At 46.0% G+C, this 23769-nt stretch overlaps 1 protein-coding gene across 3 annotated transcripts; it reads left to right on the top strand.

The window, feature by feature from the left end:
- Positions 1–18306: 18306 nt before the first annotated feature.
- LOC112926969 (calcitonin gene-related peptide 1) lies at positions 18307–23389 on the top strand. 3 transcript variants are annotated; one of them, XR_011995090.1, is made up of 5 exons: positions 18307–18406; positions 19468–19562; positions 19807–19947; positions 20823–21522; positions 22069–22249. XR_011995090.1 is itself a non-coding variant. In XM_026008116.2 (5 exons), the coding sequence occupies exons 2-4, from the start codon at positions 19477–19479 to the stop codon at positions 22226–22228; spliced, it is 387 nt and encodes a 128-aa protein (XP_025863901.1). In that variant the 5' UTR covers positions 18307–18406; positions 19468–19476; the 3' UTR covers positions 22229–22253; positions 22936–23389. The 3 variants fall into 3 exon arrangements, 2 of the variants coding, with proteins under 2 accessions (XP_025863901.1, XP_025863902.1); XM_026008116.2 differs by lacking the exon at positions 20823–21522 and adding an exon at positions 22936–23389 and having other exon boundaries at positions 22069–22253; XM_026008117.2 differs by lacking the exon at positions 20823–21522 and adding an exon at positions 22936–23021.
- Positions 23390–23769: the final 380 nt, after the last annotated feature.

The raw sequence follows: 23769 nt of genomic DNA, 5'->3' as shown, positions 1-23769 counted from the left end.
GGGGAAGGAGCAGAGAGGGAGAGGCAGAGAGAGAGAAGCAGATTCCCCACTGAGCAGGGAGTCCTATATAGGGCTGTATCCCAGGACCCTGAGATCATGACCCGAGCTGAAGGGAGATGTTTAACCAACTGAGCCACCCAGGCATCCCTGCATCCTAATATTTTAGAGGAGAGTTTGATCTCAAGAAAGTTAAAGTGAGGGAAAAGGAGAAGTGAGGCAGGGGCAAGAGGGAGAGCAAACCCAGGGATGTGTTACTGAGTTGGGCCATCATCTTGTGGATGACAAACCTTTTAACTACTCAGCCTCAGAGGATGTCTTCAGAGAGGCCAAATAAGCTTTTACTGCACCTTTCAAACCATCTATGGTGTGGGCATTGGACAGGGGTAGGAGAGGAAGAGGGAAAGGTTGGTAAATTTATGAGCTCCCCCCTGTCTTGTCTTCTATGGGTTAAGCCCATTCCAGGAGGCCTGACTTCCTCTGCACTTCTGGGTTATGCTGCCTCACCTCTCCAGGGAGCTGTTGGGGAAAACAGAGCTTTTGTTGGTTCCTCTTTCCCAATCAGTCCCATGTCTGAGGCCACTTGATCTGTGTGTGCATGGTGGAGGGTAGAGGAAGCTTCAGTGATGTTCTTTGTGACCATGGGAACTGTGAAGCATGCTTGGTTGGGGGTGGAAGTGGGCATAAGCAGTGCAAAGTAGGTGTGGTCCTAAGAATCTGGGGTAATGCCTAAATTGAGTCTAGTGTAGGTGCATTCAGAAAATAGCTATTTTCCCCAGACCTTACCCCACTAGATTCTTATCTGACTGGAAAATTGTACAGGAGTAATTAAGAATACATTTCCAGCCATGATTTCTTGTAAAACATTTATACTTCTTGCTTTCTCTAGGGCACCTAGCAAAGTGCCTGCCACATAAAAGGCTCTGTGCAATTTGGCTTTAGAAGCCTTATAGTTCTTTTGAAGCCATCTCCAGTAACTGATGGGCCCCGTGGACAAATTACCTCACTGGTTTATGGAATCGGTGTTTCACGAAGTGTACATATTAGGCAAGTAAATGAAAGGAAAATCCCAGTGTTTTGGACATTTAATTAACTGGTTTATTCCTGTAACTTAAATCTCAATCTACTGACTAGTTTTTTTTTTTTTTTATCCTTTCTTGAACAAGTTTATTACTTTTTTCTTTGAACATACAGGAATTTAAGCCATGTTTCTTAACATAAAATAATTTTTATGCCCTTTTATAAAATTGTAGAGCTGTTTATTTCTGGATTTAAAATAAGCAGGAAAAGCCACTAGCTCAGATTATATGTTTAATTGGTACATTTAATGTTTCCTTTGTAGGGAAGAATGGGGAATGGGGGAGGGTAGAAGATAAGAAGGAACCCAAGAAGCAGTAGAAATATATTGATTGGCATTTGGAAACAGGAGAAGGTTTTTTGTTCTTTCTTTCTTTTTTTTTCTTTTTAAAGCCAGGGAATCCTATATTGCAACAAATTAAGATACTAAGATTTCTTGCCAGCATTGATGAATTAGTTCTCTCAGTCAATATATCCAGTGCTTGAACTATCATTTTGTGAAATTCAACTCACGCACAGATACTAAGTTATATCCTCTGAGAATTCATATATCAATAAAACAAAAATAATCAGCCACTGGGATGGTTTAAACAGTCCTAATTATCTGCAATAACTCATATTAAATAAAGATCTTCACTGTTCTTTTAGAGGTGAGGATATGGATATGGAAAGGGATGCTTCTTAGGCTACTCAATTAGACAACTAGCTAGTTCTACCTCATTCAGATATTACTCATTAACAACAATTTGAAAGGTCTTCAGAAATATTTTGTTAATAAAAACAACACATTTTTAATAGGCAAGGATGAACTATATGAGCACAGAAGCTATTGAGAGTTTACTTACATGTTTATTACATATATCTGCTTTATGATATCTGCCATATGTAGTTTATATTGTAAAGAATATATATTATGTATATTTCCAATATTGTCTTATGTTATAAATACTACTTAGGTACTCTTGCAGGGGCCAACTACAAATACTTTCTCATTAGGGCGTTAGCTAAGCCCTTAACTAGAATTGTGAGAATTGCAGACTCTTTCTAGTCCTTTCTTGTTTCACTAACCAGGTTAGGAATCTCTATTCCATGTTCTATGACTTAGACTGATCCTCCAAACTGCCAACTTCTTGGTACTGTTGATATCTTACCTATTACTGATAATTCTTACCTATCTGCAGTTACCCAAAGTTCCATCCCTGATGCAGAGTTTATCAGCAACAAATGTAGGCAATAGAGGACACAGGGATTCAGATAACTTCCCCTTCAGTGCCTGGCAAATGCCCTCAGCTATGAGCCACCATGTGGGAGTTGTTTCTGCAACTAATTTATTCAATATCTATCTATTATCTATCCATCTATCTATCTACCTATCTATCTATCTATCATCTATGTATCTATCTATCTAATCTATCTATCTCATCTGTATTTTTCAGCTTCATTGAAGTATAACTGACAAATATAACTGTTGGTTATTTAAAGTGTACAGCATGAGAGTTTCATATACGTAGAACATTGTGAAGGGATTCCTGCATCTAGTTAATTAACACACCCACCACCTTTCATATTTATATATTGATTTATTTTTCCATTGGGGGGTTGGGACAACTTGGTACATATTTATTGAGTGTCCACTTTGTGCCAGAGATTATGATAAGTGCTAGGAATACTGAGGGGAGTAAGATGTGCCTGGGCTCTGCCCTCCTGGACCTTACACCTCAGTAGACGTTATCGCTAATGAAATGAACAGCCACATAGGTGAACGCTGGGGTATGGAAACTTCCAGAGTGCCTTTGAGTTAAATAACAAGAGGGGCACCATGAAGGCTTCCTTGTGGAGCGACATCTGATATGTGAAGGAGGAATATGCACAGCTAGCTGGATGTGGAGCATTTGATAGTTCAGAGACTTAAGTGATTCAAGAAAGTTGGGTAGAATGCTGCTTGATAGAATTTCCTACAGTTAAGATTGTCCTTGTCTCTCAGGAAAACTCAGGTTAAGTGTTGGGCTCCAAGTCAGATGAGCCTGGGTTTGAATCCTAGCTCTCACAGTGATTACTGAGGGTTTTAGTTGTACATGACAACACACTCACTCTTCCCTACTTAAGCAGAAAGTGTTTGTGAGTGGATATTCCATAGCTTAGAGAAACTTTGGAGAGCCCAATGAACCACATTGGTTTCTACACAGCTAAGAACACAACAGCTTAGAGAAACACTCAAGCGCATCACGGGACTATTTTAGGGGAGTCCCACTGGTTCTGGGGCTGTTGCTGTTATGACATTGGGGACCAGAAACTGAACTTCCCACACAGCTGCTGTGGGAGAAACACACGAAGAGACCACAATCTCCATGTGTGGAGGCCCTTCCCAGTCACTTCTCCTTCTAGATGTTGCTTATGAGAACCTAGGCTGCACATGGAGCCCAGTTTCAAGGGGGTCTAGGTAAAGTAGTCTCTAAGTTTCCAGCCTCTATGATACTGGGTGTTATATCAGAAATATGTTGGAAGGAGTAGTGGATGAGCCAATTTTCTTTATATGTCACATGCACTTACTGGCCATGTGACTTTGGGGAAATTGCTTAATCTTTCTGAGCCTCCATTTTCTCATCTGTAAAATGGGATCAGTAATGGGCCATAGCTCATAGGGTTGTTGTGAAGATCTACATCATGGATAATAAATGCTAGTCCTTAGCTTAGATGTGTGAAATTGTGAAATAAATGTTGTTTTTTCATTGCTATTATTAAAGTTATTATAAGTGGTCCTATTGGGGCACCTGGGTGGCTCAGCAGTCGAGCATCTCCCTTTGGCTCAGGTCATGATCCTAGGGTCCTGGGATTGAGTCCCGCATCGGGCTCCCTGCAGGGAGCCTGCTTCTCCTTCTGCCTATGTCTCTGCCTCTCTTTTTCTCATGAATAAATAAATAAAATCTTTTTTTTTTTTTTTAAAGTGGTCCTACTTTAAAGGAACTGTGTGCCTTGAGAAATAATGAAGTCAGGCTGTCTCTGGACTTTGCTGTTGGGAAATAGCTACCTGTTCTGTACTGAATACACGCATTGCTTTGCCAAGCCCAGGAAGGTGCATTTCTGGTAGACAGAATAGTTGAGATTGGAGGTGAAACAGAGAATGGTAGGCAAGACTTACAAAACTCATAAAAACCCCTGAGTGCTTATTTAGTGCTCTAAAATTCAATCATGAGCTGTTTAGTCTTTTTGTGTCTTTTGGGTTTTGTTCTTGTGTTAAGAATTGCAACAAAACCACTGTGTCTTTTATTGCCTGTTTGCCTATTTTAATTATGAGTCCTCCCTGGTGGACTGGTCTCCCTGTGGCAGACTATATCTTAGTCGTATCTGTTCTACCACCTTAGAGGGCCTGGAATTGTCATGGTCTTCAAACTACTTGTCAGCTGCTCAACCTCCATTTGAGCCCTTTTAGATGCTCTCGCTGCAGACCCACCTTTTTTTTTTTTTCTTTGCTAATAGTTATAACTAGAAACCAGTGTTTCAAGATCCTCTAGTACCAAGCTAGTACTCTCCTGAGTTCTCTTATGAATCCCTATGTTGATCCTTACTGATTAGCGGTCTAGCTGTCTACTCCATCATGAGGACACAGCATTGATACTCTGATTTTCAGCTTTACTTTCACGGAGGTGGGGGAGGTTGGTTCCAGTCCCACCAATTTTCTGTTTGGGTGTTGGGGTGAATCCATACTCTGTGACTTGAATATTTCAGACTCTTGAGTGGTCCCACCCCTTAACTGAGCACTCACTGAGCTCAGTTCACTCATTTCACCAGTGAAATCTGATAGTCAGTGCTGATTACTTCTGGAATTAAAGCTCTAAGACAGTGTTCTCTCTGAATAGGCTAGACAACCTACCTCTCCCTGCCAGTGTCTGTATTTAGGTTGTATTTTCCCAGTCTTTATAGAGAAGTCCCTACCCCAAAGTTCTCAACCTGGAGCCACTGAGATTATGACCAAAGTGAAATCTTTATGAGCAGCATATTGCAAATCCTATGAGAATGAGAAACAGGATAGATACCTTTGGAGGAAAGGCCCACTAAGCATAGCTGAGAAGATCTTTGCTTGCGTCATTGTTCTGCACTGCCAGCCATGGCGACGTTGCTGTTCGGAATTTGATGTACGGGGCAATTTGTATATACAACATCCTTCCATCTTTCATTTTCAAAAAGGCTTTATTTTTATCCCCCAAATATCCTTCAATTTACTTATCCTAAGGAGTCCTGCTTCTTTGGCAGTTTTCCTCTGGCTGCATTAGTTGGAAATCTCTCTGCACCTCTCCTGCACTGCTCATCGTTGTCTGACTGACAGCATCTAAGAGATGACCTCTCTCCGGGAATAAGTGGAGGGATTTCTCGGGAATAACTAAAAGTCTTTTAAAAAACAAAGCCTTCTTCCAACCATTTGTAATTTTCCTCTGAGTGCTCAGCAAAGAGAAATAGCTCATAGAAATCACCCTCCTTGTATTTGCCCTTTGAAGGTCTCAAACCATTTTCTGTCCATTATTTAGGGGCTATTCGGGCACAACTGTATCTTAGAGATATCACCTTTTCATGGAAGGGTCCTGTCTTTAATATGCAGAGTAGATGGAAGCCTACAAAAGTGTGAGCATGGTGTAAAAGGATTTTACATTGCAGTGTGAATGATGACAACATTTTTAATCGAGAAGAGCATTGCTGTGCATGAGCCAAGAGACTCTTTCTGGCTGTTGGGAACTATTTCCTCCAGGACTCATCCCACTAGTCCGTCATCAGGTAAGAGTGTTTCTTGGGCTGTATGCCAGTTCTTGGATGGCTGAAACACTTGCCTGGAGGACTCTGTCTACTTGCCCCACAGTGCTCTCTGAACACAGTGTCACCCAGAGTGACTCACATAGAAAGCTGTTACCTCATTTTGTTGACTTCCATTGTGTGAGCTGAAGGTTGAGTTTAGCTGAAAGAGAGGAAGATGAGGACCAGGAATGAGACCACTAATTGACAATCTCAATTATCGAATGACACATGAGAACATTGAAGCTCTTAATAAGGAAGGTAAGGTAAGAGCCTTGCCCTCTACTGGATATCTTTTGCAACAAGGTACTTGTGAGTCATAGCTGAGCTAGGGGCAGGCATGGTGAGTTCAAGGGGGTTGATGCAATGGCATGAAGATTTTTCAGTGAACAACTCCTGTTGGGATCTCACAGGAGAGAACGATGGGAGATGACTCCCATTTCTACCAAATGGAAGGAAATAACCTTGAGAAATTTCTTCATTGAAGACTGCCCTGATACTACTATAGCCCCAGATGTGAGCTGAACTCTACCAACCCCTTCAATCCCCCTTATAAGATAGAGTCAGCTCAAACCCTGATTTCATGCCTTGTAATCTCTAAGTTTCAGTTTTTATGTGTACCATCTTTTGTTTCTTCTGCATATGGAGTCTGAGATAAAACACAAACTCTTCCTGATTTCCTCAAGAATATCTAGTTCAGCAAACCAGAAAAAAAATATAATCAATTTTATTAAAGATATGGGGGTAAAGGGAGAAGTCACATCACCATTTGCCAGATAAATAAATGAATTTTTCATATTAGAGATTTTGTTTTCATTTTTTTTTTACCTTCATTTCATTCCCTAACCACCAAGAAATGTTTCTCACCAGCAGCTCTTTACCCCTGTGAGGTCTGAAGCTTCAGTTGTCTCCTATTTCTCTTTCATACACCTTTTCCAGACTGCCCTAAGGGAACTTCATATTTTTAACTCTGCTATTGTACAGAACAATGCAGTTTTTCCTAAGTCCAGATCATAAAGTTGGATATCCAAACACATCAATAATCCAACAAAGCAATGGTGAAATGATGATCGTGAATAAACAAATTAACAAACAAACAAAAAAAAGTTGTTATACCACTATTTTTCATTTTAACAAATGTGTTGAATAACTATGGTATGCCAGGCACTATTCTGAACATTGGCCATTTCTGGACAGAAATTTGCACAGCATTTTTACCTTAGATTAGAACCTGGTTTTAATTGGAGTACCACATTTGTTGCCTTTGGGTCAAGACTTTTGGTAAGTTCTGACTCCTATACCTGATAGTTCATTTATTCATTCAATTCTGGAAAATGGACATCATCTCTGATGCACACAATCCACCCTCCTAGGAGAAGTAGTCAACTCAGGAAAGATGGGGCTCTCTCTCTGGAGAGAGAGGTTTCCTCTCTGAAAAGTTCCAGGGTGCTGCCATGGACTTCAGAAATACTGAAGAGATGAAAAGACATGACCAAAGGAATGTGAGGATCTATAAAGGAGTGAGTTTGCTCCTCCAAGAGCCTTCTTAAATAATTATGTCTGGAGAGATAGTTGGGTCGGCCTAGAGTTTTCTCTACTTTGCATATCTATTTGAATTGGTGGAGCACAGGAGACCATTTATTAGGAGCATTCTACTTCTACATAAATATCCACAATTGCTATGAGAGAGGAAAATAAATATAAATATTTAAAGTGTGGGGTCTGGAATCAGACTGTCTATGCTTAAGTCCTACTCTTAAGCTTCTTTGATGTGACTTTGGGCTACTATTTAACTTCTCTATACTTGATTTTCTCAAAGAGTTTTTGCGAAGTTGATAGTTGATTTTATGAGTCATCTTGAGGACCACAGGGCACCCAGAAATTTGTCACACATTATTTCTGATGTGTCTGTGGGGGTGTTCCTGGATGAGATTAATATTTGAATTGGAGGACTGAGTAAAGCAGATTGCCCTCCCCAGTGTGGGTGGGCCTCATCTTATCCATTGAAGCCTGAATATAATAAAAGGCTGAGTAAAAAAGAATTCTTTACCTCCATTTGGCTATTTTTGAGCTGGAAAAGACATCGGTCTTTTCCTGCCTTTCAGACTTGGATTTAGACTAGAACTATACTATCTACTCTCCTGGGTCTCTAGCTTACTGACCACAGATCTTGACTACTCAGATTCCATAATCATGGGAGCCAATTCCACCTAGTAAGTAAATATATATGTATGTGTATATACATATTTATAAATATTTAGTATATATGTATATGTATATATATTTACTACACTATATATATTTATATATTTACTATACTATATATATATTTATATGTATTTACTATATATTATATATATGCATATACCATTGTTTCTGTTTCTCTGGAGAACAGACTAATACACAAGGGTTATGTAAAATGATCTAAGTATAGCCCTTAGCACACTGCTAAGTTTTACAGAGTCAGCATTTGTATGCTTCATGATTCTTCAGATGTTTCTTAAGCCAACTTTGTGCTGGACACTACCAGATACTGGAGATACAGTGGTAAACAAGATATTTAAGAAGGCTTCTCTCAAGGAGCTAACATTCCAATGAAAGAAGACAAATAATATACAAGTAAGTAGATTTCAGATATAATATCCAAGAGGGATAAGCTCTGTAAAGGAGGTAAAAAAAAACAGATTAATATCATAAAGAGATTGTGGGGGCTTCTTTAGATGGGGGTCAGGTGAAGTCTTTTAAGTAGAAGATGTTTGATTTTTGAGTTGAAAATTAAGGAGTGATAAGGAGCCAGCCATCAAAAGAGTGGTAGGGGTATGTGTGTTAGGTGGGGCCATTGTCATAGAAGGGGAAGATAAGACAGGCTTTTCTAGGCACAGGAACTAGCAAATGCAAAGCCCAGGGGTGAGGGAGGTCTTGATTTGTTATCTCTAGGACTTTTCAGAAAGCCAGTGTGGACACCTGGGTGAGGGGATATTGCCATCAGAGGATGCTGGAGAGACAGATAGGAGGTAGATCACATCTCTCTTAAAAGCTATATTAGAGGGGCACCTGGGTGGCTCAATGACTGAGCATCTGCCTTCAGCTCAGGGCATGATCCCAGAGTCCTGGGATCAAGTTCTGCATTAGGCTCCCTGCAGGGAACCTGCTTCTCCCTCTGCCTATGTCTCTGCCTCTCCCTCTCTCTGTGTCTCATGAATAAAAAAATTTTTTTAAAAAAGCTATATTAAAGTACTTAAGGGACACCTGGGTGGCTCAGCGGTTGGGCGTCTGCCTTCGGCTCAGGGCTTGATCCTGGAGTCCTGGGATTCAGTCCCACATCGGGCTCCCTGCGTGAAGACTTCTTCTCCCTCTGCCTATGTCTCTGCCTATGTCTGCCTCTCTCTCTCTATGTGTCTCTCATGAATAAATAAATAAAATATTTAAAAATATAAATTATTTAAATTTTTATCCTAATTATACTGGAGAGTTGTAAGAACAGGAGTGACTCAATACAGTCTATGCTTTAAAGGATCACTGTAAGAGTTATGTGGAGAAGGGATTACAGAGGCAGCGGTCACATCCAGGAGACTAGTTCAGAGACTACTGGGATTTTATAGGCAAGAGATGATGGTGGCTTGGACTAGGGTCCCTAGTTGCTATGGTCTGAATTTTTGTTCCTCTCAAAGTCCGTATATTGAAACCCCAATACTCAGTGTAATGGTGTTATGAGATGGGGCCTTTGGGAAGCAGTTAGGTGATGAGCCCTCATAAATGAGATTAATGCCCATGGAAAAGAGACATCAGAGAGCTCCTCTGCCCCTTCTGCCACAAAAAGTCTGCAACCCAGAAGAGGCTATTCTCTGATCATGTTAGCACCTTCATCCTGGACTTCTAGAACCGTGAGAAATAAATTTCTATGGTTTATAAGCCACCTAATCTGTGTTATTTTTTCATAGTAGCTCAAAAAGACTAAGACAATAGTGGAGAAGGAGGGGATTGGATGGGTTTGGGATGTGTTTGGGCTGGGGAGAGTAGAATTAATAGGACCTACTGATGGACTGGATATTGATGAAGGGAAAGGAGGAATTAAAGATAATACCTAAATTTTTAGCTGAATAGACTAACTATTGGTGCTGCCACTTACTATTTGGGTAAAAGTGGGGGAGAAATAGACTTGGATAGAAAAAAACCCATAAAATTCCTTTTTAGAGAAGATTATTAGACAACCAAGTGAAGCTGAATGTGGCTTACTCAATTACCATCTAAATCTCTTCCTGCAAGCTTTCCTTTAGAGGTGAAAAAATTAAAAACATTTCCTCTTAGGTTCTCTTGCAGCTAGAGCTCCACACAAAATTTAGATTCTGGCAATCATTCATGGATTCGCAGACATTCATGAATACTTGGAAGTCAAGAGTGAGCATGTTAAGATACTGGCAGTATAAGGGTGCCTGGATTTTCGGGGGCATTCACAGAGTAGCTGCCTGGAGGCAAAACTGCTATAGGTGAACAGCAATGAACTTTCTACTAGAACATTTCCATAGCGTGGTTGGTTCCTCCTGACTGTGTGGCATCTAGACCTGATTCTTTGGCCTTTTAAAAAATTCTGTAAGCTACCCAGTGCCCTGTAATAAATACTGTCCTGTTTAAATCAGCTTAGAGGATTCTGTTATATGACACTAAGCGCCCTGATGAATACAATGTCAAATGTTACCAATTCACATTATTGCTGAGAGTCATTCTATCATGTCTCATAGCCCTCCATCCTTCCAGGAGTGAGGATGAAGATTTAATTTTAACCCACTAAGGTTGAGAGCTGAAAACACCTATATACAAAAACAAAAAACAAAAAACGGAAGCAAAAACCCCACCCGATATAATTATCTTCAACAATAACCAGAAGAAATTCTCCAATAATATCCTGGCCAAGGAAATTTCTAAGATGTGAGGTTTGAGAAAATAAGGTCTGTTCAACAGGAAATAAAAAAAATCGATTTATGAAAACTAATAAATCATGATTGAGAACCCCCCACCCGCACCCTCCCCACTCCTCCTGCTGGCCTTTATCCAGCATTAATAAGTCTCTGCAACATGTCCTTTATATTATCCTTTGAATGGGCAGCCTTCTCTATGGGTTTGATTTATTACTTCGAGAGAATAGAGCGCACTGATCTTTCTGTGTCTTTATCTACTGATGAGAGGGGCACTGAAGTTAACCGGCTCTAGGATTTGGGGGCTGCCAAAGGGCTTTCTAGATACTCTGAGCAAAGACCTTAAGAATCAGATGGGTGGGGGTGACGCCAGCATATGACAGCCTGTTTGCTAATCTTTTACAACATATTATGGATGAGAAACCTATTCCTGTCTGTTTCTAGGGAGGGTCATTAAGGAGTGGCGGACTCTTGATAATATTAATACGACTAAGGAGACTGTCTTCATGCCCCACCAGCGCTTACCAGTTCCATGTGCACTGATAGCTTTCTACTGCAAGCCCTTCTGACTCTGCCTGGGCCAGAAGCTTGGCCATCCAGCACTGGCTAGATGTGCTGGGAGCTTGCACTCCGGGAAGCACCCCTCGACTGATGATGGGCTGGAATTGGTGAATAGATAGCTTATCATTTGTTGGATGGGACTATTCTAGGCTTTCTTTCTACAGTGTTCTAGAAGGTCTCAAGCAGGATAAAGTTCCAGTTGCCCACAGCTGTAATCTGTTTAATACTATACTCTGTAATGGTTATCTTCCCTTCCCTGTCTCACTTCCCTGTTCCCTTACTGATATAACTCCCAAATAAGTGCTTTGTACTCAAATTTTTTCTTGGGTTATGTTTCTGGAGAAACCCAATAAAAGACAATGGTTAGCATACATATAGCACTTTCTAGTTTGTCATACACTATTCTAAGCACTTTATATTAATTACCTATTTAATCCTCACAGCAACCCTATGAAATAGGCAGTGTTATTATCCCAATTTTATAAAGGAGGATGACAGAAAGTTTAAGAGGTTTGTCTGTGGTCAAACAGCTAATAAATGTGAGAGTCAGAATTTGAACAATAGGCGGTCTGGCTCCAGAATCTATGCATTTAACCACTACTCTATTCTGTAGACTGAGATGTCCCGTCCAGTAGCCTCCAGCTAAATGTGACTATTTATATTTAAATTAACTAAAACTAAATTAAATTAAAAACTGAATTAAAAATTCAGTCCTTCAGTTGACACTAGCTATATTTGAAGAGCTCAAGAGCCACATGTGGCTAGTGGCTCTTGTACTGGATGGCACAGATATGGATCATTTCCATTACTGTGGAAAGTTCTATTGGACAGCACTATTATGCGAGACCTATAGCCTATCTCATATTTCTTTAACATCATAGGAACACTCACTTCCTCAGGAACATTCTCTATATAGGACATAGCCGAGGACCAGAAAGGATAGGAAGCTGCATTAGAGTTCTTTAGCATTACTCATAAGATAGATACTCAGATCTTTCCCTTAATCTTCCTTTTGATTTGCTCCAGCCAGTTCTACTGAGCACACTTCTTTTGCTTTCTGATGGCATTGAATTTAGCAGGTGAAAATTCAGGTAGACTGGGCCTGGGGCTAGGGACAGAGAAACCATCAAAAGTCAAAAGCATGTTCCTGAGATCTTGACTGAGAGGACTTCATATGCAACTGAATATGAATAATTAATATGCTAAGATGAATATAGAATAACTAAAAATGGTGCGCCAAGAGTTAAAAAGCACAGCATTTGGGGTCAGGGCGGTAAACAACCCAGCTAACTCACGCCCATACCCAGGATGCAGCACGGAGGGATGATGGCTGTGAGTCATCCAGAGAAGGTTAAGAGGAGAACGTATGCATTAAAAGGGGTTTCTATCCAAAATGCCTTTTAGAAAGGTGTGTTTTCCATTTAAAGTATGTTTCAGTTACCTGGGAATTTACTAAAACTCTCATTTTTCTGAGAATGTTGAATGCAGGAGATTTTACTCTGATTAGTTTTGCAATACAGTTTTAAGGATCTGTTTTTTTTTTTTTTTTTTTTTTACTTCCTTTGTAGTGTAGAACAATGCTCTCAGACAAGGAGGAGAGAGTCAATTTTGGTCCTGTGGGTCTGAGCCAAGAGAGAATTTTAATCATCTCAGAGGAACCCAACCTGAGTAATTCCTTGACGTCATTCACTGTGTCTGTCCATCTCTCAGAGTGACCAGCTTGGGTCTGGGCCACCATGCTTTGCTCATTCTCTGGCAGGGACAGACAACTCTAAAAATATTCTCTGGAAGGGACTTCTGTGGGTTAAATGTTGGCATCTCAATTTCTCTGCGGTTTGGGGAAAAAGCCTCCAGGCAGGTGGCCTGTGATGGGGAGTGGGAATCAGCCGAGGTCAATTGCCCAGTGAATTGGGTCTAATTTGAGGGCTCTGCAAAGACTTATCTCCCATCTTCCATTCTTCACTGGTTTAGGAGAAGAGAAAGCATTGTAAAGACACAAATTTCTAGTATAAATTCTAGAAGGGCAGGGAAATCTATCAAGAAGCAAGGACCCAGGACAAATTCAGGGCTTTAACCAGTTGGTTGCCTCTGTTGGTGGAGATACAGGATGGGCTAAAAATTGGAGTGATTGTGGGCAGCCCTGGTGACTCAGTGGTTTAGCGCCGCCTTCAGCCCTGGGTGTGATCCTGGAGACCTCCCTGCATGGAGCCTGCTTCTCCCTCTGCCTGTGTGTCTCTGTGTGTCTATCATGAATAAATAAATAATATCTTTAAAAAAAATTGGAGTGATTGCAAGCCTTTAAGAGGAGTACTTAGACTCAAGATTTCTTTCTATATCCTATGCAGTTAGATGACTATCCCTCTTGGGATCTAGAAAAGATTAGTGGATTACAGTAATGAATGGCAAAACTCTCAGCCTCCTTCCCTACTCATTGGCTTACACTCTACCTCAATCCCCATCCCACTGACCCATACAGGAGATTGGAGGACTCTTAGGGCAAATAAAAAGACAGGGGAAAAATCTTATATCTACTCATAGTTTAGGGTCCCTCTAATAAAATGGGGAGGTTGCTTTCCATCTAATCACTTTATATTCAGGCCCACTGATGGACAACTCTGCCATTCCCATATTCCAAAGAGCAGTTTATTACCTTCCTCTTAAATATAAATAAGCAGTCAAGGGGATCTAGAGGTGCGAGGATAGCCTCTCATGTGAGAAGAACAAAACAAATTTTAACTTACTCTGTTTTCTTTACACATGTCCTAGGAGAAATATCCCCTAAGGGATATTTCCCCTAGTGAAAAATGAATCCTATATTAACCATTTCAGAGAACAATGAGAAGATGTATCCATTAAATAAAAAAGAGGACGATGTAAAAAGTAACATTCACAGAATAAAAACAAAAAAGCTCTTGGAAATTAAAAACTTGGTCAAGAGGATTTAAAAACAAGGTAAATTTGAAAAACAAAACAAAACAAAACAAAACAAAACCAAACCCTCTTAGAATGTTAGCCAAAGGCGCAGGGGGTGGGGTTATTATCAAAGAAATAAGGCAAGAAAATTTCCCTGAAATGAAGGACATGAAATTTCAGGTTATAACTTTTCTCTCAGTACTCATAACAATAAATAAAACAATAAATAAAAATAGCCTATGCCAAGGCACATCATCATGAATTTTAAACACTAGTGAGAAGATTCTGAGAGTGAGAGTGCCTATAAAAAATAATAAAAAATAATAAATAAATAGATGATAGATAGATTGATAGCACATGGGTTTCTACACTGGAAATAGAAAGCAATGGAGAATATTTTCAAAATCGGAGTGAAAATAATTCCCAACCTCGAATTCCGTTTCCAGAAAATCTATCTATCATACAATGGTGAATGTGCTCCACCAAAGTGAGAGAAGAAACCAAGAATGAGGAACAAATAGGATTGAGGAAAAGGAATAAACAAGGATGGGCAGAAAAAAGACAAATGAAAAGTGAGGGAATTATTAGACGTAAAACAAATGAACAAGGAAATGTAATCAAAGTACACTATGTAGCTCAGCTGGATGTAAATAATATTTACATGGTTTGATAATAGAAGCTCTGAGTATTCTTCTGACAAACAAATATATGGCATTACCACACTGAGAGGATGTGAGTAGGGTGGGGATGTGTTTTATTTGGGTAAAGGGTAATATACAAAGATTTCTGTTAAATACACCATTTTAATACAAGCATCAGGAGGGCAGGGGTTTTTGCTTTGTTCACCATGAATTGCTAGTGCCAAAAAGGATTTCTGGCACGTAGTAGGCCCTCAGATAAATATTTGTTGCATGAATGAAACTTTCCCCTAAGGAATATTTCTCCTAGGAAATTTATAAAGAAAACAGAGAGTAAGTTAAAGTAAATAAAAATAAGCTTCAAAAAGTTTAGTACATAGGATCTCTTTCTCTCTAAAATTGTTTAAGACTGGGCAGCTTCAAAAGTTAAATAATTACATAAAATAGTTAAGCTGAGCATCAAAATACTTGAGATGATTTAAAAGCACAAGATATTCCTGGGAAACTATTCTTTGCAAATCTTCATGCTAGCTAGTTGATTGGGGATGCCTCGGAGCTCAGAACAGTTCCAGGGAAATCAAAATGTAATTTTCTCAATTTAGAAAGCAAGTTATTGTATTGACTTTTTCTTCCATTCACTCACGAATACAAGGATGGAGTGAGGAAAACTGCTTTTCCAGCCAGTGTACTTCGGAAGAGAAGTCCTCAGTACTTCCTCTCACATTAGATTCCAGAAAGTTTTCACCAGGACACTGATTCCTTCTATTCAATAAAGAGGTGCATCTTTGGATCAGGGATCGGTTTTGCAATCTAATGGATCTAAATTGGGTCTATTTAGTTCAACTTGGCTGCGAATTTACTGCTGACTCTGACTGTAATGAACCCATGGAATTCTTCACTCATCCATCCTCTGGCTATCTGCCCTTCCACTGAACATTTGCTGCACACCTACTGTGGGCCAGCCGCTGTGCGAAGACAGGAGGAAGAGGACCCTGCCAAATAATTCTGGGGGGTTACAGCTACAACAGCCGGTCCCATTGGAGCACGCAAGGAGACATTCAAAGCCCGGATCCAGGTATTTTTGGTGTTAAGATCTGCCTGTGGGTGGGGTGCACACTCTTGCTTGACAGAGTGCGGGGAGCGGAGGCTCAGAGGCCTTGAGGGGAGCTTCCGCAGACTTCACCCAGGGTGGCCTCTCTTCCTGCGCTCCTGGGCAACCCATCGCGCCCTCGTGTCGGAAGCAGAGGGCACAGCTGGGGATGCTGGTCTGTTTGATGGCAGCACAGCTGGTCCCAACACTTTAGAAAAAGTCCTCGCCCTCTGCAGTCATCAACTCCAAGGATTCAAAGTTTCCCCCAAATTGATCTTTGTGGGCCTTCTGGGAGGCCAGACCCCAAGCTGACTTCTCCAACGCTCCCCACCTGCCTCCCTCCCAGGCTCAGCGCGCCACCAACTTGGTCAAGGCTAGGAGGCTTGGGACTCTAGGGTCTGGGGCCTTCCGGATCTTCTTTTCCGCCCTTCCTTCCTCCCCTCGGTCCCCAGTGCTTGGGGGAGAATGGAGCAACCCTGAGCTGCTGGAGCAGGCTACACGCTTTGCCAGAACTCAGAGACAGCGGCAGTGGACCGGGAACAGGCAGTGTAGACGGCAGAGTCGCTAGTCCGGTGGTGCCTCCCAGCTGGGCCTTTCCACTCCTGCCAGGATGCGAGAAGAGGGTCACAGAAGTCTCTTGTATTTGCAGGGCTTTGGGAGGAAGGACCCTGCCCTGCCCAGTCCGCTGGAGCCCTGGGCTGCTTTGCAGGTGCGGCGCAGCGTCCCGGAGTTTGGGGCGACTCTGGCTCCTGCAGCCCCTGTGCGCTCTGCCTGCCAGGGTAGCAGGCAGGCCCGGCAAGACGGTCAGCGCTCCTTGGGGGTGTTGCCTGAAGTTTCAACTGTCCAGGTGCGATTGAAAACACGACCTGGAGGGAGGGCCCCGCAGGCAGCCCCTGAGCGCCCTTCGGGGCTGCGGACGCGGTAAGCAGCCGTGGGATCCGCGAGCCCCCGGCTCAGCCCTCGGCCCTGCACCCCGGCGCGAGGCGATTAGTCCTCCCGAGGTCGGGGGCCGCAGGGCGCGTTTGGGGGCGCAGCCTCACCCCAAGGAAGGCCGCAGGTGGGGCAGGTATACGTCTTCACCTCTTCCTCCGCGCCCACCCGGCAGCCCCCTCCGGGCCCTGGCGAGCGCCCGCGAGCCCTCCCCCGCCGCGCGGACTCCGAGAACCCGGCTCTCCTTGGACCACGGCAGGCCGGTGCGTGCGCCCGCGCCTGGGGGACAGTGTGCACCCCTGCGTGTGCTCCGCGTGCCGTGCCCTAGGGCGGACACTCGCGGGGTTGCCCTCGGATTTGGGGCGAGGGCGGTTGGGGTCGTTGCCCGCGCGCGCTCCTTGGCGAGCGGCGCGTGGAGGCGCGTGAGCTGCGGCAAAGCGCGGGCTCCGCAGCCCGGGCCTGGGGACCAGACGTGTGCGCGCCGCCGTGCCCCGCGGGCCGCCCGCAGCCGGGAGAGGCGCGCGAGCAAGTCCCTCGGTCGTGCGGCCGCGCAGGACCCCCCCCCCCCCGCCCGCGCGGCAGGGGAGCCCGTCGGGGAGCGGCCGGGCCGCGGGGCGCACAGGCAGAAATCCGAGCGCGGGCGCTCCCAGCCTTGGCAAACAAGCCCGACGCACGCACGGGACAGCTGTGTAAACCGAGCCCGCGCTGCAGGGAGGGGCCTGGCTCAACGTGGGGGCTGCGGAGCCCCAGTCGAGGTCTCGGGGGCGCGACGGAAAGGCCTGGCGCCGGCTCAGCGCCTTCCCCAGCCCCCCTCCCACTCCCCCTGCCCCAGAGGCCAAGGAGGCTTGGCTCCCCAGACTAGAAGCAAAACACCTTTGCGTGGCACAGGGTGCCAAGGCGGGGTGAGGGGTGGGGGCAGGGAGCACGGGGAGCAGGGGATGTCTCAGGAGTGCACCAGGTGGTCGCACAGATCGACCTTTCGAGTCCCCCCGCCCCGCCGCCCCTCCAGCTCCTTCGCTGTGGCGCTTTCCCAGGTGAGACGCCTTTTTGGAGCTCGCGGCGGTGCAGGGGGCCAGCCCGGCGTCCTCACGGGCAGTGGGACGAGCTTCGACGCGGGAGTTCAGGCACCCGGAGAGCGAGGGGAGCTCTGGCTCCTCACCGTGGGGGATGCCAAAGTCCCCGCGTGGCCCCCGCTCTCGGGACGCCGTCGAGAGCTCTCCGCCCCTCCCTGCCCTCGCGCTCTCCCAGCAATGACCTCATTGCAAAAGGCAGCCGGAGCGGATGGTTCCCCTCCCTGGAGAACCAGTGCCGGGAGTGCTAGCGATGACGCAATTGGAGCTGGGTCGGTCCTGGCCACTTTGGATTGGCCGCGCCGGCTCGTGGGGACCCCCCTCCCGCTATCGCCGGAATAAGAGCCCAGAGCTCCGCGGGGAAGACGCCCGCAGCAGGCGTCGTGTCCACCCGGGCTGACGGCCGCTGGCGCTCTCCAGAAACTGCCGTCTCAGGTGAGGAACTTCCCGCTCCGCGCCCCCTAGTAACTCGCCTCTGGGTCAGGTCACCCACTCCGCTCGGGCTGCTGCCTTTCCCTTGCGTCCGAGGCCCTTCCTTGGCGGCCCAAGCCTGGGCAGGTGCTCCAGGTGCTCCGTGCGGCTCAGGGCGCGGAGGGCGCTCGGGACGGCCCGAGCGCCGCCTTCTACTCAGGGCAGGTGGAAACCCCAAGTATCCCGGGGCTCCCGCCGGGCGCTGGAAGCTCCGCGGGCGGAGGTAGGCAGGCTGCGCCCCGGTGTCGGTGCCCCCGGGCGTGGCGTGCAGGATGCAGCCTCACTCTGGTCTGGGGGTCCTGTGCCATCTGCGTCCTGAGGGATCCCATCGAGTCTCCCGACGGGGGAGCCTCGAGCCTTCCTAGGAGGCGCCGCCAGCCCGCCAGCGACCCTGGGACACCCCGGGGTGGGGTCCTGGGGGCGGTGCAGCCGGCCGAGCAGGACCAGGCCCACCTCTGGATGCCGGAGACCAGCAGCTGCGGCTAAACTGCGCTCCAGCATCGGCGGGCAGGGCACGCAGAGCCCAGAGGCCCCAGCTGCGGGCACGTCAACGTTTCCCCCAAACCCACGTATTGAGAGATCAGGGCTCCTTCCCAAGGCAGCCTTCCCCTTCCCACTCTCCTCTCCCACCTGTTAGTGGGAAGTCCCGCCGAGGGGAAGGAAAGTGGCGCAGATCTCCGACAGGCGCGGCGGGAGAACAGACGTATAAGGGGGTGGGTCCCGGCGTGGTCTCTGCATTAGGCGAGAGGTGTGCGCTCGGGTGCCTGCACTCGGCTTCCCCCCGACTTAACACAGAGCTCCGCTGTACCCCAGGACTCTTGCTTCGGCTCTACCAAGCCCTTCACTGCACGATATCTTTTGAGATTCACAGCAGCCTCCCTGGCAGATGAATGGAGGCTTGGGGAGGTCGGGTAACCTGCCCGAGGCCACAGGGCCGCTGTGGATAGGCAGGATAGGAGCCTAGGTCTGGGGGTCCAGGCCTTGCTTGGTCTCGGTGCAGCGGTAATGTCATTCTCTCCTTACAGAGAGGCATCATGGGCTTGTGGAAGTCCTCCCCCTTCCTGGCTTTCAGCATCTTGGTCCTGTGCCAGGCGGGCGGCCTCCAGGCGGCACCATTCAGGTGAGACAGCCTGAAGCCCCAGAGCATTCCCCTTCTACTGGCCCTGGGCCCAGGCCCTTCTTTGCGGCTGAAGTCCCGGCAGAGAGGCTGCTGGTGACGTGGAATTCAGCCCTGCGGACTGGGAGTGGAGGTGGGGGGCACATCCTCAGGGAAAGTCAGGGGGGCCAGGAAGCCTTGCTACTTATCCTGGGGAGGAGGCAGGCAGGGGCTCAGAGCCTCCATGGGGTTTGCTTCCCCTCCCCAGGTCTGCTCTGGAGGGCCTCCCAGACCCCGCTGCACTCAGTGAGAAGGAAGGGCGCCTCCTGCTGGCTGCCCTGGTGAAGGCCTACGTGCAGAGGAAGAACGAACTGGAGCAGGAGCAGGAGCAGGAGACTGAGGGCTCCAGGTAAGGCCCCCAACTCTACTCCGCAGGGTCCAGAAGGAGGTATCCCAGAGAGGTAGGAAATACAACATCTGGCCAGGAGTGCAGCAGGCTGTGGTGGTTCACCAGGCTCTGGGGCCCAGACATTCTCAGGCTCCATGGAAGACGGAGGTCCAGGTGTAGCTGAAGAGACCGTGGTCAGACGCATTAAAAAGATCCACTCCTGGAAGTTGTTAGGAAATAGAATGGGAGGTATAGAGTCCCGCACTCAGGGAATGGGTCTGGCCCTACTGAGGAGAAGTTCCAGCATTGGCTGACTTGGGGCTGGTAAGTGTAAAGCCAGGAGACACACTCGGTGTATCTCAGAGTGTTTTAGAAATGTAACCTGTGTGTGTTGTTCTTTCACACCCACAAGGAGTCTTCATTGCACATGTGCAAGGTGAAGCCAAAGGCCGTGCAGAGGGTGGGGTTAGGTAGAGCAGTGTCTGAGGTAGGTCTGGGGTCTATAGACCTGGAGGATCTGTGGAGATGCGCATGCTGTCCCCGGGCCAGACCCTTGCCCAGCCTCACCTCCAGGGTCCCCGGAGCTTGGGGCACGTTCCTGCCCCTGGCCTGGCCCTGGCACTGCCGGGTCAGAGGCGTGTGATGCACACGTAGCTACCCCGAGAATCTCACTGCAGAGCATGAGTGGCATGTGGAATGCTAGAAAAGGCCGCCCCTCCCCGACCACAGCCCTTCCCCACACTGCCCTGGCTCGATGGAGGATGTGTGAGCTGCGCTCCTGCCTGCCCCTCCTGCCTCTGCTCACAGGGCCCCTCCCCTGGTCTACCTCGCTGCACGACTGCCCTCGGGGGGCAGACCCGGGGCATGGTATTGTCTGGCATGTATTTTCCCTGCAGCCTGGACAGCTCCAGAGCTAAGCGGTGCAGTAATCTGAGTACCTGTGTGCTGGGCACATACTCGAAGGACCTGAACAACTTTCATACATTCTCTGGCATCGGCTTCGGGGCTGAAACACCTGGCAAGAAAAGGGACATAGACAGCGGCTTGGAGAGGGGCCGCTAACCTCGCTTTGGGGTGCCCCAGGATGCCAACTGATCTCCTTCCACTCCTTCCTGATTTCCCTTCTTGCTCCCATTGATGAATTTAATGCATGCAGATTTCACTTGGATTGCTCTTCCAGCTGGCATTGGTAGCTTTGCTTGCGAGAGAGAAAATTGGGGATCTCAGGATGGAAGGGAAGTGAGCAGCACTCATAGACCAGGTTAGAGGTAAGAGTGAGGGAAGCCTCTTGAGATTCCAGAGGATTTCGAGGTAGAGTCCTCCAATTTCTGCTTCATTCCTCATGCTTCATCACCGATGAATAAATCTATTTTCTAAAAGGATTTGCCCTGTGGTGGTCGTTACTCTGGTCCCCGTCCAAGGCTTGAGAGTGCCTAGAACCCGTGTTTAAAAGTAGCTTTAGCCTCAGGGTAGCCGGATACGGGCGTTGGTGAGTGGTCCCTGTGAAGCAGCTCCACCATCCAGGACAGGTGTGCTGAGGAGCAGGTAACACTTCTGGGGGAGGATGCTGCATCCCTGCTCTCTGAGCCTCTCCAGGTAAGACTTCAGGGAATTTTCACTGTCCCATGGAAAGTGGTTTGTTGGTGTCTGTGGCTGCTGTACGGCTTCTGTATGCTCCTTGCATGTCTTGGGGTAGGGCTGGGCCTCTGGTGACCACTTCTTATGGTCCTAAAAGGACTGTATGTAAGTGACAGCAAGTGCAGGTGTCAGCACGTGAGTACTGGAGTCTTTAGCTTAGCGCTGGGTTGTTTTCTTTTTCTTATTTTAAAGCTTTTATTTAAATTCCAGTTAGTTGACGTACAGTGTAACGTTAGTCTCATGTGTACAGTACAGTGATTCAACGCTTCCGTACAATTGGCACTGGGTTTCTTTTGCGAAGAAAGGTCTTTGGGCAGGGCTCCTAGCAAAAGCTGCCAGGCCATTTCTCCTAACAGCTTCGATAATTGCACTTAGGAGAAACACTTATTCTTAAGTGATATGTCGAAGAGCTGAAATTCTTTTTACGAAGGCCTCATGGGGCGGGTGCCTGCCCCTAGCCTCTCACTGACAGGCCTTGTCTTCTTCCTCCATCCTACAAATCAGCATCACTGCCCAGAAGAGATCCTGCAACACTGCCACCTGTGTGACCCATCGGCTGGCAGGCTTGCTGAGCAGATCTGGGGGTGTGGTGAAGAACAACTTCGTGCCCACCAACGTGGGTTCTGAAGCCTTTGGCCGGCGCCGCAGAGACCTTCGTGCCTGAGCAGTGACATGACTCCGGGAAGTAGGTGACTGTCCTTACACTGTCAGATGGGAGGGGAAAGGATTTGGAGGTTAGGATCCACATTTGGAAACCCATTGGACCTGGTAGGGTCTTCAGATCCCTTCTTTCCCATTACATCCTTCCTTCTGAGTAGTGAGTTTCTTCTACACGTCAGCATGAAATCAGAGCACTAGGATAGGCTGCAGACATGCAGTGTCATCTTTCTGAGAAATGAAAAAAAAATATGCTTGCTGATTGATAATTGCTTTTTTCTCATCATTTGCTTTATTTATTTTTTTTTTTAATTTTTTTTTTTAAGATTTTATTTATTTATTCATGATAGTCACACAGAGAGAGAGAGAGAGAGGCAGAGACAGGCAGAGGGAGAAGCAGGCTCCATGCACCGGGATGTGGGATTCGATCCCGGGTCTCCAGGATCACGCCCCGGGCCAAAGGCAAGCGCCAAACCGCTGCGCCACCCAGGGATCCCTCATCATTTGCTTTAAAAGCTCATTTACATCTCAGACCCACAATTTGTGTATGCTGTGAAAGAAGCACCCCTGTAGATTTGTGTTCTTTTTAGTAATAATTGTGATTATTTATTTCCTTCTTGTCTTTCTTATTCTATTTTTCTTTCTTCTCCTTCTCCACTTCCTCCTCTTTCTTCCTCTTCTTTTTTATTTTATTTTATTTTTTTCCCATCTCAGGTAACCATGAAGCTGAACTCACCACTTCTATTAATTTCTGTTGACAACACTTGGTGAGAAGGCCCCATGGAAGATATACATGTTTGCATCCCAATAGATACTGAAAAAAAGCACCTTTGTCATTTGGAAGGAATGAAATTGAATGCAAAATAAGCTAATCCCATACACGTTATGTATTCTTTTTATATTTGATTCTGTGTGCGGTCAGTGTGATGGCATCTATTATTGGCTTATCTGGTAGCAAACTGGTTCTTTGAGAGTTATCCTATTGATCCTGGCAGCTCTGCTCAACCTTAGGAGGGACAATAAATCATTGTCTTTGTGGCCTCTGGGAATACATGGTAATGGTAACGCTTTGCCTGGTTGTCTAAGAACATGATTGTATAATTTAAGGAAATCTCAATATTGTACCATTTGTGAACTTCATCAAGATTAAAAACATATTTTGGATACACGTGTTTTGAGACCCCGGTGGTTCATTTCAACTTGTTTCCCTGTGTAGTAAAAATCACAGTAATAGTTGACATTTTTTGAGAACTTCCTCAAAATGGGCCGGATGATGTTCTAAGACAGTGCTTTGTATCTATTAATTCATTTAGTCTGTGTGACAACTCTGTGAAGGAGATCCCATTACTATTTCCACTTCGTTTCTGAGGAAACAGGCCTGAAGAAGTCAAGTCCAAGGTCACATAGATAGATAGTGACAGATTCAGGTGGTGGTTTCCAGAGCCTACAGGTGAAACCACTGCACTATATGCTTCTCAACAGTGGTTTCAGATGTGTTCCAGAGACCCGTGAGTCATTCTTTGACCTAAATGCCTCACGTGGTGGACC

Source organism: Vulpes vulpes, chromosome 11 (genome assembly GCF_048418805.1).
Source record: "Vulpes vulpes isolate BD-2025 chromosome 11, VulVul3, whole genome shotgun sequence".
NCBI classification, from domain to species: domain Eukaryota; kingdom Metazoa; phylum Chordata; class Mammalia; order Carnivora; family Canidae; genus Vulpes; species Vulpes vulpes.
Note: the sequence above shows the minus strand (reverse complement) of the source record. Positions and strands in the feature narration are given on the sequence as shown.

Coding starts and splice junctions, on each gene's coding strand:
- LOC112926969 (XM_026008116.2), top strand. CDS start 19,477: ATGGGCTTGTGGAAGTCCTCCCCCTTCCTGGCTTTCAGCATCTTGGTC. Junction 19,563..19,806: donor CTCCAGGCGGCACCATTCAG/GTGAGACAGCCT, acceptor TCCCCTCCCCAG/GTCTGCTCTGGAGGGCCTCC. Junction 19,948..22,068: donor CAGGAGACTGAGGGCTCCAG/GTAAGGCCCCCA, acceptor CCTACAAATCAG/CATCACTGCCCAGAAGAGAT.